The sequence below is a fragment of the Vanellus vanellus genome (genome assembly GCF_965231255.1).
Source record: "Vanellus vanellus genome assembly, chromosome: 5".
Taxonomy (NCBI): domain Eukaryota; kingdom Metazoa; phylum Chordata; class Aves; order Charadriiformes; family Charadriidae; genus Vanellus; species Vanellus vanellus.
In genome coordinates this window covers 63,056,166-63,074,285 of record NC_138910.1, presented here as the reverse complement: position 1 = coordinate 63,074,285, position 18,120 = coordinate 63,056,166, and the positions used below count along the sequence as shown (strand labels likewise).

The 18,120-nt window shown below is 33.9% G+C and overlaps 1 protein-coding gene across 1 annotated transcript; it reads left to right on the top strand.

The window, feature by feature from the left end:
- Positions 1-3,085: 3,085 nt before the first annotated feature.
- MTF2 (metal response element binding transcription factor 2) lies at positions 3,086-17,389 on the top strand. The gene is made up of 12 exons (XM_082484219.1): positions 3,086-3,181; positions 3,534-3,634; positions 3,988-4,136; positions 5,374-5,469; positions 6,568-6,636; positions 7,463-7,586; positions 10,168-10,235; positions 10,626-10,796; positions 11,497-11,605; positions 11,765-11,823; positions 11,962-12,066; positions 14,338-17,389. Exons 1-12 carry the CDS (start codon positions 3,106-3,108, stop codon positions 14,690-14,692), a joined length of 1,482 nt encoding a protein of 493 aa, XP_082340345.1. The 5' UTR covers positions 3,086-3,105; the 3' UTR covers positions 14,693-17,389.
- The last annotated feature ends 731 nt before the right edge of the window (positions 17,390-18,120 follow it).

Sequence of the window (18,120 nt, the reverse complement as noted above, 5' to 3'; positions counted from 1 at the left end):
CAGGGAGAAGGAATTATCTTCTCATTGAAACTTTACAGAAGCTCTCTAATATCTGAATAGTAATTCTCATCAAACTATATAGGACACTGATTCATTTACTGGTTTTATAGGTGCTTTGTGATTAATTCTTGTGTTTCTGGTGCTGATAATGTACCTAAGCTATCTTGAGTGACGTGAAATTTGGTCTTTCAATTGACTCTATCCTATTTAACTCCCTGATCTGTCCTTTGTTTGAGTCATAGTTATGCATACATTTAGTTTCTAAAGACAAAGTATGTTTAGATATATTTTAGTCCTTTAGCTATCAAACACTACACTCCAAGTAGTCTGACATAAAAGCATATTCACACATATATATTGTGGAATTGTATGAGGAAAAAATGATTGTTGATTCAAGTAATTTTGTTTCATGTGTGAAGAAAGGTTGCAAGACCTTTTGTTTTTCCTTCCTTATTCTTTTCCTCTCTGATTCTAACAGAGAGGAAAATTTATTTTACATTAGACATCTAACATGTAGAAATTATTCTGATGTGGAAACCTCTACAGCTATGCTTAGTGTCAAAGCATGATGTTGTGTTGGAGGTACCTGAGTATAGACACTGAGTTGGCATATTGCTCAATCTGGTGCTGTCCCCCCCCTTTTGTTGTGGTTATTTTTTTTTATTCTAAGTAACTGACTGCTGAGTACCATGTTAATTGTTGACTACTACTCTCCCTACCAAGGTAATGTAGTTAGAAATTACTTAGTACCTTTTTAGCTTCCTTGGAATTTTAGAAAACAGTCAGTGACTTCAGTTTTACATAAGGAATCGTGTATTGAATGTTATTGATGCATTCTTTGATGCTTCTTTTGACTTTATGAAGAGTCTCTGAGCTGGAAAGTTTGTATCTTTCTGTCTTCATTTACATTAGTTGATTTCACAGAAGATTTTTCTTTATATAAACTTGTCTTTTTCAAATTCGGTAGGTGCTTACAGTAGCAGAGGCACTGCTACTAAAGGTATATAAAGTCTGAAAACTTGACTAGGTTTTTAGCTACCTGAAGTTTGTGAGTTGGCTAAGTGAGTTCTAGCTGTGAATCATATTAATATTTAAAATATATGGCTTCTTACTTTAACCTGATTCTGATTATCTTTTCTCTTGCTTCCCTTTCTTTAGAGACTCTACAGCGGTGGGTAATTCACTGGTCCATAAGCGGTCTCCTTTACGTCGAAGCCATAAGACCTCAGCATCTCTGACTAAGCTGTCGTTATGTGATGGACAGAAAGCCAAAAAGCCACTGTGTAAATTTGAAGAAGGTCAGGATGTCCTAGCTAGATGGTCAGATGGCTTGTTTTATCTTGGAACTATCAAAAAGGTAAATAATTTTTAACTTCACTGGAGTCTTAGAGTATCGTATGTTCGTTAGATATTACAGTATTATTGTCTCACTTACTTAGTATTAAACACATTCTTTTGTTTAGTCCTTTTACTCATGGCTTCCACTCTATTTTTGTTTTTCAGATAAACAAATTGAAACAGAACTGCTTCATTATATTTGAGGACAGTTCCAAATCCTGGGTTCTCTGGAAGGACATACAAACAGGCAAGAACTTCAGTGAAGTAGTCATTGTTTGGTATTTTATTTGTTTAGATTACTATATATGTTAAAATAAATCATATTCTTGTATCATAAAGAGTGATATAATTTAATGTGACCCAGGATCATGAATTAGGCAAATAGAAGAAAAAAATATTTTCAAACAACTCTTTATCATTGCAGTTACTTTTTTTTTTTGTTTGCTTGTTTTTGTTTTAACATAACTATGTGCAGGGAGGGGAGAACAATTCTAAAAGTATAATCACATTTGAGTTTATTTGGATGGGGATAGAGTATAATACTCTGTCTTAACAGAAAACTCCAGGCCCTAATTTACACCAAGTTTATGTCCTCCTATTGTTTTCAGTTGAAACAACATGACGTGGAAAGAAACCAAAGACTGGAAAATCCTAGGTTTGAATGGAGTTGTCACATTTAAAAGTAACACCATAACTCTTGCTCATAAGAAACCATTACAGATTTTGGAGTATTCATGTGATATAAAGAAATGTACGGTTATCAAGTGAGATGTCTATTGTATATTAGCTGCTTTGTGTTTTTTTTTTTTTTTTCAGATGTTTGGGGAGTAGCTAGTATTTTGACAATCTAATGCTAAAAAAACATGGCTGACAACTTCAATGATAAATTTCTTCTGAAAATCAGTTGCAATTACCTCATAATATAAAGGCAATGGAAATCTGATCTGGCTCTTGCTGATTCTGGATGTTTAAACTAAACACTTCAGATGTTAATAGGAGAAACTTTGTATACATGATAGCAGAAAATCAACTGCTTTATTTCTGAGAAGCGTGTAAAATACTGCTTTTCTGTAGTGCTGGTTTATGATCTTTGATTCATTTATTGTAAATATTGAGTTTGAGCGTGTTAATCCAGATTTTTAGATTGATACGTGGTATAATTGGAGCAAGATGTACTTTTGTTTCCATTTTGCAAGCTAACTTTTTTTTTATCTCTACTGTTACTGTGCGCTTTTGTATGCTTGCAGATATGTAGAAGAAGCAATAACATTTCTTGAGTGTTGGATTTTAATATTAAAGCACCTTGGGCAGATCTGTCAAAGATATGCACCAATTTTGCATATATTTACATGAAAAGAAGCACAAACTATTGTAAATACAAAACATATGAGTTGTCCAAATAGGATTTGTTTATACATATTTTTTTAGCCTGCATTTACATTCTTTATTCCGTTATTTAATTTTTATTGTTGGTATTAAGGAACCATGGACTGCATAGTAAATAGGCAATATATAGCCTATAAATATCCAATAGTCTATGATAAGTGATAAAAATATTTTTAACACATACAGTCTGTACAAAATGGCTGAATGTATTTTTGTGAGGAAGTTAGGCCCTGTAACAATGTTTCTACAATGCATGGATCTGTAACTGAAACTACAGAAAAAAGCCATACGTGTGGTAACCGTTCCAATTGCAGGTGTAATCTGGGGGGAAAAAAAAAATCACACTTTCATCTTTGTCTAGGAGCCACTGAAAGTGGGGAAATGGTCTGTACAATATGTCAGGAAGAGTATTCAGAAGCACCGAATGAAATGGTTATATGTGATAAATGTGGGCAAGGTAACTAGATTTTTTTTTATACTTAGTGCATTTTAAAAGATGTTTTTATTTGTTCTATGCTGTGACTGCTCAACTGATCTTAAATTTTATAGCCATTAATAGCCGCTAAAGGCTTAGTGAATAATTATAATCAATGTTAGTGACTAACGCATGCTCTGTAGATAAGGTTTATTTTTTTCCACTAAGAAAAATTTAAAAGACCATTTTGAATGTGCTACCAATCTTTTTGATCAGATTTTGGGCACTTAATGGTGGATAATGCCTCTAGTTGCATTAAAATGATATATAGTTAATTTTGTGTAAGCTTCTTTTACCATTTTAATAAGACTTTGGCTGATCATTTTTTATACAGGTTATCATCAGCTGTGTCACACACCAAATATTGATTCCAGCGTGATTGATTCAGATGATAAATGGCTCTGTCGACAGTGCGTTTTTGCAACAACAACAAAGGTCTGTTTCTAGAAAAACATTTTTAATACATCCCATATTACATACATACTTTGTTTTTGAAATTGAAACAAAAAAATAAAAGAAATAGTGCTTTTTTTTTTTTAGTGATTTCTTCTTTGCTAATTTTGATCTGAATGGAAGTTTTATATGCTGGGAATTAATATTTATTTTAGGAATAGATTACACTTGACTTCCAATTTATTGTTAAACAAATATGCTAATATTAAAACATAAATACAGATTACTATTTTACTTGATTATAGACAAATTTTTGTAACATTGAAATTAAAAGATTTGAAAGTTTCAGAAATATAATACTGGTTTTGTAAACTAATGTATTTGTTTTTCCTCAGAGGGGTGGTGCGCTTAAGAAAGGACCTAATGCCAAAGCACTGCAAGTCATGAAACAAACATTACCATATAATGCAACAGACCTTGAGTGGGATGCAGGTCATAAAACCAATGTCCAGCAGTGTTACTGCTATTGTGGAGGACCTGGAGAGTAAGTAAACAGATAATATAGAAGAACTTTTCTCTGTTATGCAGCTGCAGGCTTTGGCCCTTTTCCTGTAGACTTTTACTTGTGAACTGTGAGTTTCTGTTTCTATTGTGTGTAGGTATTGAACTTGATGCTATGTGGAATTTATTTTTTTTTTTTTTTTGTCTCATGGGAAACGTGTTATTAATGGCTTTCCTTCTCCCATCAGATCTTTTGGTTTGTTTTGTCTTGTGACCATCACATAACATCGAAGTCCATTCTAGAACAAGCAAGAAATTTTTTATTTTTTGCATTGCTGCTGTTAATGTGTTGAGATTGGATGGAGTTGGTTGTTGATCTTCTTGCAATTCTAGGCAGTGAGTTTCTGATGTTAACTTAGCTCTGTCATTAGTCATGAATATAAATGTATCTAGAGATTAGTTTATTAAATTGTCTGATTCTACCATAACATCATACCCTAGATTGCAATTATCGGTGGGGAAATATTATTTTTTTTTTTTTCCTCTTATGACATTACAGAGTCCTCTGCTGGTCCTTTCTTACAAGAAAGGCAAGAAGAGGACTTCTTAAGCAGGTAGAGATAAGTACTCTGGTGTCTGCATGGATGAGTGAATGAATAAAATAGCATTGAAGATTTGAAGTCAAGGCAAGTCAAGAGTCCCACAGAGAAGCAAAGCTTTTGAGTTTAGACCCACAGGATAGAGCTCTGGTTTGAGAATTTTGCAGAGTTGGACAAATATCACCTTCAATTTTGCATGGTTCCTTTTCTCAAGGGAGAAGCTGGAAAAGGAAAAAAGTGTAAACTGTGAAGTTCATTTTGAGGATTCTGGTAGTTGAATCCTCAGAACAAAAGTTTGTGACTTAATGTGGCCGGGCTGTGCTTTGGAAAATAACGAGGAAGCTAATGCAGTATGTGAGAAGGATCTTATATGGAATTACTGAATTCTTATTATCAAGAACTAGAAAGTAGTTGTCAGAGGAAATTAAACTTTTATTTTCTTAATTTAATAACTTAATTCATTCTTTCACTAGACTACCTTTTATTATTCTTAGTCACTCTTTTTTAGAAATGATTTATTATAGAACTCGGTGTTACTGAAATGTCCCTACAGATGACAGTTTTATAAGCTGTGAAAGTCACTTTGGGTCAGAAGATCCCTTACTATTTAAATTAAACGCAATGAAGAACAATTTTCAGTAACTTTTTTAACACACCTTGTTTTTCTTTCTGTTGGTGAAGCTGGTATCTAAAGATGTTGCAGTGCTGCAAATGTAAGCAGTGGTTTCATGAGGCTTGCGTGCAGTGCCTCCAAAAGCCAATGCTTTTTGGTGACAGGTAAGAAACTTAAGCTGTACTTCATGGTTGTCTTTATTTAAAATTGGAGGGAATCTCACATCTGAGCTTTTATCAAGGCATCTGTAATACAACAGTGTTTTCCAAAAGCAGAGTGAGTTTTGTGTAGGAGATTATATGAAATAAAGCATGTGTTCAGGTGCCAGGAAAATGCGATTATTTATCCCAGTTTAATGAAGGAGGGTGGTGTGGTGGAGAGGTAATCAATGGATACTTAAATTCTGATTGTTACTGACTTCGCTCTTTGTGGAAGTTCATTACACTATAGGTGCTGGCTACTGGGAATTTGAAAGCTTTAAAGCACTCCACTTTAGTGGGCCTATTCTTCAGATAAGGGCTTTCAAGTTCACTTTGTGTAGGTGACTAATCTCTTGTGTGGAACAGGCACCATGCTTCAAGGTAGGCTGTCATTGTGTGTGCAGTAGTAGTTCCTGTACTAACAGTATAGGGAATTGGAGAAAACTGGAAGGATAGTTAAAGTAAGGGGAGCTCTGTACATCCTCTGCTCATGAGTGATGAGTTGGGACACAAGGAGATGAAAAAGAGCTCTGGTCTGTGCTTTCGTTTTTAAGACGAACTTGGAGCAGTTAGAGAGAACTGGATAGGGAATCAAAGAGTATCTCATTCATTATCTATTGTACTTTGTTTTAGCTGTTGGTTGTGCTGGAATGTTTGTGTGAAGGAACTGAGTTAGGACTTAGGAATGCATGGGTCCTTTAAATGCGTGCTTACACTGGGGCACAGGTTTCTGCATTTGAGAGAATGGAGTGGGGATATTACAGATCCTCCTCACTGATATAGTCACAGGCTGAGGGACTTTCTTAGGCAGTATAAAACAGTGGTACCAGGATAAAATTGAGGAAGTACCTTGTGTGTGGCCTGGTAGGTACCAGCGCAGACTGTGGAAGTTGATAAAGGAAAGTGGAGGATGAAGGTATTCTCAAATATCATATGGTTGGGTTTCTAGCCTGCTTAACTTTCATTTTTTCATAATTAGGGTGTTAAAACCTTAAGAGAGTGTGTGTGTACAGACACCCACCACCTGGACACATGTACATATACATATGTATATATTTTTAGGTTTTATACGTTCATTTGCTCAGTTTGCAGTTCTGGACCAGAATACCTCAAACGTTTACCCTTGAGATGGTAAGTATGAATTTAAAAAAAAAAAAAAATAATGGTGAGTTGAATACATGCTCTGCTTTTCTCTTTTGGTATTTTGATTCTCCTTGTAAAAAAGGAAATCCACTTGATGTCCTGAGTTGTTGCTACTGCTTGTATGAACAGGAACAACTTTTCCTTCAAAGCTTATCCTTAAATGTAGAGAAATATTGTGATTGTTTGCTCTTGGGTTTTATTTCTGGGATTGTTCAATACAGTATAAAGCAACTACTCATTTGTTGTATAGAAGAAGATTGAGATATGTGAACAAAGTCTCTTTTGCAGGTTTAGGATCCTGCCATTGGATAAGCCAAACGTAATGAGTACTAGAGTACATATCTTGACACATTTTATAATAGTTTCCTCGATGAGACTTAATGGTTAGTTGTAGTTTGAGATCTTTAAACTAACCCATATTAGAAATTGTATCCAATTTAGTGGATATATGTGTCCTAACAAATATATAGTGGAAGTTACCTTTTAAAATGTTAATTCACCAAAATACTTGTGTGAATTCAGAATTGATACATTGAATGTAACCCATGGTTTAGACCAGTTTTGAAGTTTAAAAGAACATCATGACAATGAGATGAAGCAGAGGTGAAAGTAAGATTCAAAGCTGAAGGAATCACTTAAGGAAGAGAAATGGCAAGAGACTTCATAATGTTATTCCCTGGATTGAGTGTTTTGAGTTGTGCTTTGTGTTCCTCTGTGTTGTGCTAATATCTCTTCTAAATTATTTCAAAGAAAAACAATTGGAAGAGAGAGGCTTTTTTTCCCCCTCTTTTATTAAAATATTTCTGAATTCTAGGGTAGACATAGCACATCTATGCCTTTACAACCTAAGTGTTATTCATAAGAAGAAATACTTTGATTCAGAGCTTGAACTCATGGCCTACATTAATGAAAACTGGGATAGATTGCATCCTGGTGAGGTACGTAACCACAATACTCTCTCTTGTTTTTCCTCCCAGTGCATACATATGTCCTGAAAGTTAGTGACCTATGAACTGTTTTATTTTGGATGTTAAATCCTTTATTACCTTAAAATCCGGTAATCCCAAATGATAAGGAGACTATCTTTAATTTCCTTGCAGAAATAGAATGCTTTTTAAGTGCTATGTGTTATTCTGAGCTGTAAAATTTATGAAGTGGTCCATGAAACTATTATTTTATTATTTGCATGGCATCTTTATTTATAGGCGACTGTTTGTTCTATTGCATATATGTATTTTCCTTTTCTTTCATTTTATAATTCTCATAGTTCTTTGATATTTTCATGTGCACAGACCAGAAATCTAAACGTAGATCTGAATGCAGAGTATATTGCATATGAAGACATCTTCAAAGTCTCTAAGGTGTAACACATAACTAATTATCGTACACAAACATTTCCTCTTCGCTCTGCCTTCCAAATGCAGGGGTGATCTGTTCATGTCCAAGTCTAAATATTGTTTTGATCCTTTTCCAGTCTGATTCTGCTAGTTGTCAAGGTGTCTTGGTTTTAGTTCACTGTTATACTAGTTATTTTTCCAGCTTTTGATTTACTGGGTTGTTACCTTAGCATTAAAGGAAATCCATTTCCCCAAGCAGACTGACTTCATATTTAACTAAGAGGAGCGGTGTAGATATGTTTCTGCATGTAAGGTTGGATGCAAAATTTACGTCTAAATTAAAATTGGCATGCTGCTAGTAGAGTATGCACTTTTTTGTGCATGAAAATTGTTTAGGGTTTTGAAACTTTTAATACAGATGGCATATAACTGGCTTGAAAACTTCTTATCATGAGTACATACTACTATTATACTTCTTTTCAGTAAATTCATACATCTGTAATACGCTTTTACCAGCAGACATAATTTAAGAATCAAACGTATGTTCTTGGTTTAAATGAGTAATTACATTTCACAATCGAAAATAGCTTAAAATACGTGTGTTTTAAACTATGAGTTTGTTACAGACATGCAAACACTCTAGCATTACTAAAAAAAAATACCTTTAGTGTCATTACGAATAGACATCTGGTTTACCTCAGGATGTATAGCATCTCTTGGTGAAATCCTATCAAGTCAATAATTGTCATACCAAGTCTCAAGCTTTAATTAAAAAAAGGCCTGCACAAAATGTGGTAAATTGTCTTGAAAAATTTGAGGCAAATGTATTTTACTACTTTGGTTAATCTGGTTTCTTTATTAAGCAGAAATCAGTCACAGCAAGAATAGCATCTACAATATGAAGGTTCTAGGCGTTTTGTAATATTCTTAGCTTGCCACTGCTAGAAATTACACTTTTGTTTCTTTGTCTAGCTGCTTGTGATTGAATAAGAGGAAAAGTTTTTTAGCCACAGGTGAGAGAGGAGTAAATGGTGGAATTATCAGACCTCATAAACCAGTAATTTTTAGCATGTTGTTATACCTCTGGATAGCAATGGGTTGTACTGAATGCATGCGTAAAAACATTTGTTACTTTCTTTGGCTTAAATTGATTGAATACCTCTCTTAACTTTAGTCAGGTAGATTGACTTGCCCAAAATTGTGTTAAAAGCTTAGCTTTTATGAGTATATCTACTCATTTATTCAGCTGTTAGCTAAAGGTGGGTTTTTTTGAGCTGCAAATGTTGTACAGTCTGCTCTGTAGTATCCATAGTAATAGTGACACTTAAACTGTTTGTCAACTCTATAATTAAAATTAAATTTAAATTTACTGCAGAACCAATTGTATAAAAGTGCTGGAACACTTTGGCATGGCAACTGGAAATATGGTAGCTTTACTGAAATTTAAAAACAGCTAATTATAAAAATAACTAATCTTATTTTAAATTCTGTTCAAAGATGTGTTCACTTCTTGTAGTCACCGCCATACTTATTCAGCTTTATGTCTCTAATTCATAAGTATGCAGTTTTTCAGAGATAAGATTCCATGTGTTTGTAGCTTGATAGGGATGAGCTACTTCAGGCTTTGGTGCAAGAAAGGAGGTTAGACTGGGCCTTAGCAAAAGGGGCATGAAAATGAGTTCACTTTTTTAAACTCTAATAATTCTTTTGAGCCTCTTGGCAAAAATGGGAACTGGGTCCTGTGGCAGGATTTTAGTTAAAATGATCACCAATAAAATAACTAAGTTCTTGTGTTAATATAGCTATCTTCTGGTTGCAATCTCAATTAATTTGGGAGTCAGTAATGCCACAGAAGAATTCTTGTTAGCGGTCTTGGGAAGGGCAAGCTAGTATTATGTCACATGAGTATACTAAAACTCTTTGAGATGTTTTTCTGGCACTTCTTAAAGTGACATTCGAATCCTTTGGCCTAGGCTTGATCCTGGCGTGAATTATGTGGATATAAAAATCACAGAATATATGGGATAATGATTAATATCCTTTGGGGTTAGGTAGTTTCCACAGCTAATACTTCATAAATGTACTTCACATCCAAATCTGTAGTTACAGTAACTCAAAATAGCTGGAAGCTTTCTATTACTGAAGAATTTGACAGGTTAAATGATTTCTTAATACTTCACAGCTGGCAGATACACCAAAATCTGAAAGATACGAGCATGTATTGGAGGCATTAAATGATTACAAGACCATGTAAGTTATTGGTACTTTTCATTTTAAATGTTATTTCCCTATTTAATATGATCTAGATTAGTCTTCAGTCTCTTTTGCTCAGTCTATCTGCTAATCACTTTGGCTGCAGATAATGTTTAAATTTTAAATACTGTTTCTATTTCAAACTATAACATTACATAACTATTTGACTGGAACCTAGATCATAAGACAAAATTGTTTTAACTTCCATCCTCTTTCCACTTCACATTCTGTATTTGAGAGTGAGGATTGTGTTAGGGGAAAGGGGGGAATAAAATAGTATTAGAATGAATATTCTAATTTGCATGGTTTTGGTTTGCATGTGCACTGTTATTTTAAAAGTTGCTTTCCCTAAGGTCAGAATTTAACAATTAATTTAAAATCATCTAGGTTTATGTCTGGAAAAGAAATAAAGAAAAAGAAGCATTTGTTTGGCTTGAGAATTCGTGTTCCTCCTGTGCCACCAAATGCTGCTTTAAAGGCTGAAAAAGAACCAGAAGGAACTTCTCATGAGTTCAAAATTAAAGGCAGAAAATCATCTAAACCAATCCCTGATGTGAGGTAAAATAACCCAGTCATTCTAGCAATGTTGTGGTATGTTGGGGTACTTTGGGTATTTTTTTGGTGCCTACAAAAAAAGCCTATTAATTGTATTTTTTAAAATAACTTTAAAAGTGGATGTCCTGCCTAAACTGTGACAGAGGACTATTTGTGAGAACGAGGTCTTTGAATTAATTTAATTAGCTTTCTATTAGGATCCTTCTAAAAGAAACCCAAACCAAAAAAAAAAAACAATAAACTGAACATGAAATTTAGCAGTAAGAACAGTAGGGAATATCCCAACTTTGCTGATATTTGGGAAACAAAATCTCTTGCCTTTCTGGAGCTCTTAGGCAATAATCTAACTAGAATTCTAACTAGGAAGAAGGAAGTATGATGTGGCATTGTAACTTGTATTAGTAAATGTGCCATCTTTTTTACCAGGTGTGGTCATATGAATAAACAACATTTAACACTTGTTTGTTCCCCTTCAACATTAAAGAGTCAGTAATGTCACTAAAAAGATATTGTATCTGTTTATCTTATTCTAGAGGCAAAAATATGTAGCTTTGTACCTGACAATTTTGATTTACCAGAATAACGTCATTTAGCGCAGTGTCTTAGCAATAGACATCTAATTGTGTGTTTATTGACAAAGAAAAAATGTCTTCGCTGAAAGTTATCTTCAATAATACAGGACAAAATATAAATTTTCTTGTAGGGAATTAAGTAATGGTATAGAAAGAAAGGGGAAAAAAAAATCAGTAGGTCGTCCACCTGGTCCCTATACAAGAAAAATGATTCACAAAACTCCGGAGTCATCTCCTCTGGTAAGGTTTTGGATACTTTATTCTTATCCTGCTCCCTCCCCCAACTGGATTATCATTTTTGAATCATGATATTCCGCCATTCACTGTCAAATCAAATTGATAGAGTGATTAAAATTTAATTTGAAGTACTTTTTTTTTTTTTTTTTTTTTCCTCCTTAGGATAATGAACCAGTTCCAGTTATAGAGAACCCAGCCTTGGAATTACCCTGCACTGTTGGGTAAATTGAAAAGAAATTAAAAAAAAAAAAAAATCCACTGTAAAAAAAAAGTTATAATACCTTGTTATTTATCTGTTTGCTCAGTTTTAACATAAGATTATTTTCATTACATGGCAACCCTGTTATCTTGCATATCAGGAAATCGGATGGAACTGCGCATTCATCCAATACCTCAGATGTGGAATCCACAGGTGCTGCCAGTATGAAAGAAACTACCTCATCTAGTATTTCCAGACATTATAGGTAATTATTCAATTGCTCTATTTATTATAAACTTGAAGATGTGCAATATATTCATTTTAATAAGATTTTCTGAAAGAGAGGACAGGAAACAACTGGTTCAGCAATACCTCACCCTTAATAAGCAGAAGTTGCAGGTATCCTACAAGAAATACCTTGCCAAAGCATGGCATGTTAATGTTCTAAGTCTGGTTTCTTAAAACCTGAGGTTCTGTTGTACTTCCAGTCAGTTCTGAATATTTTGGCTAACTTTCATGAAATCTGGGAATCCAGGTAGTCCCAAAGAAATTATCATAGAATGGTTTAGGTTGGAAGGGATCTTAAAGATCACCTAGTTCCAACCCCCCTGCCGTGGGCAGGGACACCATTACGGTCTAACAAGATTCATGAAGATAGATGCTTGGATGAGAGAGACACAAACCAGCAACTCACACTTACAGAAAGTCAGACAATTTTCTATGGCCTAGTCATTGCCAGTGCTGTGCTATTGCGGTTTTTTGTTTGCGGCGGTTTTTGGGTTGTTTTTGTGGTTTGGTTTTGGTTTGGTTTTTTTTTTTTCAGTTGAAGCTTTGGCAAAACAAAGGTGGAATAAGGTAGTAGGTTGACTTAAGATATGAGGCAGCCATAGTAAATGTGAAAAGGAGGTAAGGGTATTGCAGAACTGGTGGGAGAATAAATACAGAAGAACTCAGGATATTGCAAAGGGGCATAACATTGAGGGTATGGTGATTCACTGGGATTTGGATTAACGAGCAACTGAGACTCAAGAGTAGAGCAGTAAATTGCAGGGGGAAATCTAAAGAAACGGGACAAAAGAAAACTAATCTTTTAAGTTCTGCTTACAGCACACAGGGTGAGGGTGTTTTTTGTGCTCACTAACTAATGTTCTTTTTTGATGTAAAATAATGGAGTTAAATTAAATTTACTGAGAAGAATTAAGCCCCATAAACCTTCCTAAGCTTAATTTTCTAATAAAGGCCATAAAAGAGCTGATGTGTACCCTGAATTAATTTTAGCAGCTTTTGTTTTTGTAAGTTTGTGTATTCATGTTAAAGAACAGTAAGTATGCTGTGGTTTTTTTTTTCTACAGTCAATAGAGCATGAAAAATCTTTGGCATAGTCTTCATAAATAAATTATTAACTACAATCTACTTTTCTGCAAGTAAATTGTTACTTGAACTTTTCACTCTCAAGTTCAGCAAATGTAAATTTCTCTTTTTTTGAGGTACATGGATCCCCAGTCTACTTATTTTGTCTCCTCTCTTCCTGGTTCATGCTATCAAGTGCTTTCATGAGTCATTTTTGTGTGCATTACTGCTACAAATAGTCTATCTTCAAAAACTCATGTTTAACTTAGAATTCTGAAATTGTTACCTAAGGGCTTAAGTCACTGTTTTGTATTTTTGCCCTCTATTTTATTCTTTTTTTTAAATGTTAAAAAGATGTGATTTTTTTCCTCAGTATGTTACATAGCAGTCTTGGACATCAAAGTTCACACACCATTTAATTTAAGACTATATCAAACGTGGTTTAGTATGTACGAATTATATATGTAGGTTTTTACATAAGGCTTGGACACTTAATATTTGGATGATGGTTTATTCTTGGGTAGTGTCAGAAGCTTCTTTTTTTTATTACCAGAGATAAATATGTGTAGGTTTTGGATATATGTATTTTTCTGGCTACATGTAATAACTCTTCAGAAAGTAATGTGTATTATAGAAAGTAGTCATGTAGAATAAATTTTGCTGTATCTTTCATATTTCAGAATTTTAATTTATTGAGATAAATTCAGTTTGAAAAAATAACTATGCATAAATTTTTTTTACAGTCTTAACGAACATCAAGTCTGAAATACTATTATAGTACAGTTTTTGTAATTGAGGCCTACCTGTGATTGAACTGTTTTTTTTTTAATTTGCAAATTTAAGCATGTCCGGTGCAGACTTCTCTGAAGACAGCTTTTTAAATTTGCTTAAGAATGAGGTTGAGCTGTATCAAAATAGTACTTTAACCTATCTAGGCATAAATTAATATAATTTAGCTAACTTCTGACACTTGTTAAATTTGTGCAATTTTCCTTATGTAAATAATCTTTATTTTGCAAGTGCCGTATTTATAGTCATCTGTCTACAGGCAACAAGTATTTTTATCAGTGAAAAATAGAACAAAGAAGTTACAACATGAGTTGCGTGAAAATAACTGATTATAAAGTATATATTTTGAATAAGTCCCTTGGATTTAATGCTGGATTGTTGTTGGTTTTTTTAATAGTTTATCTGACACGAGAAAAAGGACTCGTACAGGAAGAACTTGGCCTGCTGCAATACCACATTTGAGAAGAAGAGGTCGCTTTCCACGAAAAGCACTCCAGACTCAAAATTCAGAAATTGTAAAAGATGATGAAAGCAAGGAAGATTACCAGTATGATGAACTCAATACAGAGATACTTAACAACTTAGCAGACCAGGAGTTACAGCTCAATCATCTAAAGAACTCGATTACTAGTTATTTTGGTGCAGCAGGTAGAATAGCTTGTGGGGAAAAATACCGTGTTTTGGCTCGTCGGGTGACACTTGATGGAAAGGTGCAGTATCTTGTGGAGTGGGAAGGAGCAACTGCATCCTGACTGTAGGACTGAACATTATGTTCACTGCACTGTCATCTGTAAGTACAGTTCATAATGCAGAGCCACGAGAGAAACGTGTCTTTTAATGTGTCTCTAAAAACAAAACAAAACCAGTTTAGCCTTAACATGTAATTGTTATCATTACAGCTCTTGTGATAAAGACTTATCTTTTTAAAATCTGATCTGAAACTTAAATTTTTTAATCTGAACATTATTAGATTGTTTTAGGTTGGGATATTTTGGGTTACAATTGCTTAAAAATGTGCATGGTGTTTAAAAAAAAAAAAAAAAGACCTTTTCTAGAGAACATTCCATGGATACAGTTATTGTGATTTAGAGAAAATATTATGTAGATAGCACAAATCTTTGAAAAATTTTGGTTTGTTTTCTTACCCAAATGTTTGCAGAAATGTATTTCTATTTCAATACTTTCTAGATTTCATAAGTGCAGTGTATATAATGCCTACTGAAGACTGTAAAATACTGAAATTTTCTTTCAAACAAAGTGTAAAAAAAAAAAAAAAAAGGAAAAAAAAATATATTGAGCCTGTAAATTGCTCTGTGACCAGACTTCATTGTCTTCTTAATATATTCTTTGTGTGTGTGCGTGTGCGCGTGTGTGTATATACATATGTATAGATGCACACACATACTTGTGCGTGTATATATATGTGTGATTGTGACCTATGCAATACAAATTATGGGATTGGGCAGCTTCTGAGAATACATCCCATAATTCTTTTTTCAGGAATAGTTGCCAGTATTTACACAGCAGCATTTCTTCTCAGGCTTATTGGGTGCTGTTGCTTTCTATGTACTAAGGAAAAGTGTCAAACCAGTGCAGTGTGTTCTGGCAATGGGTGCAGTCATTGATGTTCATATGCTCTAGGTAATATATTCCATTATTGTCCATGAGAACTAACTGTTAAAAAATAATGCAGGTTCTGAACATTTTTGAAATTAACTCTACTAGAAATAACAATTTGAAAGCTGTTGTGGCACATTGATTGTAAATTTTGTGTCCCAGTTATAAACTTAAGTTGACAGGAGTCACACACAAGATTTCTATATATCAGTAGAAACAGTCATATTTTGATAAATGTAGTATGAACAAAGTATATTATTGCACAGGGTCAACTGTTTGTTGCCATTTGAAGTAACGTTACTGATTTTTATTACAACATTACCTCTTTTGTTTCTCTAAAATGTACCAAGTTTTAAATTGATAAGTTTATTTTACTTGTTTAAAAAAAAAAAAGTTGAAAAAGTCTCTTGCCAGTATTAGATGTTTTTTCTTTGTCTGCTACTTTTGAGGGGGGTTTAGCCAAAGAGTAAACAGAAGAATATTTTTACTTTGGTGGTTATTCACTGTACTGCATAAGGTTAGTTTTCCTATGCGCTTACAGTTTACCACCAAAATAAAATTATGTAACATTTACAAATGACAGAGTGGTTTAAAGTGTACTGCCTGGGTTAGTACTTATTTATTCCATTACTTGATTTGACTTTTTCTGCTCATCTTCAACATCTTAAAAAGGTGATTTCTTTTTTTTTTTTCTTTTTTTCCTGTCACCTTGTAGCCAAAGGAAGCAGAGAAAGCTTTTTATCCTGTGCTTGGTTTATGGCTGGCTGGGTAATATTAGCTTTATAAAAATGCCGATTAAGAACTGCCACTTCTGTTTACCTTCACTAAAATGTGTGGTTTTTTCTCACACCCTCAGCTATTAATTTAATGTTGCCTTGCCTGTAGCTGCAATATTTTGATAACACAGCAACTTCATGTTAATTTTTGAATGTTTATATCTTGGGATAATGCAAAATGTAAAGACTTTGTAACCTTACTCACACCATCTGTATCTGTCTTTATTGTTTCACTTTATACAAGTCCTTTAATTCTAACTGAACACCAGCAGTATTTTTCGTAAAGTTTCATTGAAAGATAAATACTGGAATGTAATTAGGGACTTTAGTGGGGGGGAAGGGGGAGAAGATATTTGTCAAACTTAAGCTGTCCATAGACTTAACTATTGTGAATGTCATTGTTTCATTTTATTATGGTGGTTGACTTGACTCTGATGTTCAGTTTGTATTTTTGGAATTGCTTTTTTTTTTTCTTAGAATTAAAAGACCAACATTAAATGTGTGTATTTTTTGAGAGAGAAGAATGAGTTTTGATTCTGTATTCTTGTGAAGTACATACTTGATGGTATCCTCCCATCCATTGTTTCTCTATCTCTAGCTTTCCTGTTACTGTCTTGGAGACACTTGCCCTGCACATAGGCACTAACTAGTGTTCCAGCTATGCTTGAGGGATGCTTTGTTACACGGTGTCATGTACTGGAAAATGCTGCAATGTTGCTGCTGAAGATACAGCTAGAGTAGTAAATAAAGCACACCTACAAATGCCTTTCTCTCATTTTGATGTGAATTTCATTGTATGTTGTAATGGAGTGTCTAAAGGAAAAAAAAAATGTTGCTGTACGTAATGATTTCATTTTGGTATGACTTGATCGTTGTATGTATGCATGTGTGTAAATATATGTAATTCAACTTTGTTGTGGTCACTGATTTAGAACCATTTCTATATGTATCAGATTTAATATTTTTCCATTACATATTATTTGTATTACAGTAGTATTTAGGTAGGTAAAGTATCTCTTGAGGCTGTTCTAAAAATGTAGGCATCACATGAACAAGACAGCAAAGAATGAATGGCACATTACTGGTCACAATTGTGAAGTAATTGTCATAGCAAACTACTTGTCAAATCATTGTCTCAACAAAAAAAAACTTCAAGAGGAATTTTGAATAAAAACTATGCTTTTCTATGCATAACAGGTATTTTGAGTGAGATTACAAAGGAATTTTGAAAAAATCTGAGTGTTATGTGAAATGAAAGTCAGTATTTTGATTTAACATAGAGAAATAAACCAAAAAAGTCCTTGAAGGTGAAGACAAGCAGTTTGTCTAGGGAGTGGGGGGGAAAGATAAGTGGATAAAGAGAAAAACAGTCATGTCTTTGGACATGTCCTGCTAAAGTGATCTTTAGTTTTGTATTTTAAAAGGAAATGGAACTGAAATGGAACATGCCAAGGCTGGAGACGGAGCAAGAGTTGGAACAAAGTGATAAGGATGAACTGGACAGGAGCATCAGTTCTGTGCAGAGGGAAGAGAATGAAGCTTGCAAATGCTATGCAGGTAACATTTTCAGGCTTTAAATTGTGTCACTTCTAGTTCCTTCACATCTGCCTGAATGAAAAGTAACACTGAAGTTAAGGGTATGATATTTTCTAGAAATGGAGAAAAGGGGTTAGGATGGTGAACTGAGTTTGGTCGACACTGAATTTAAGCTGAGGGCTAAACAACCATGTGGACTGTCAGATCTATTGAGATCCCTAGTTTGGTCAGAAAAACAATAATGCATGAGG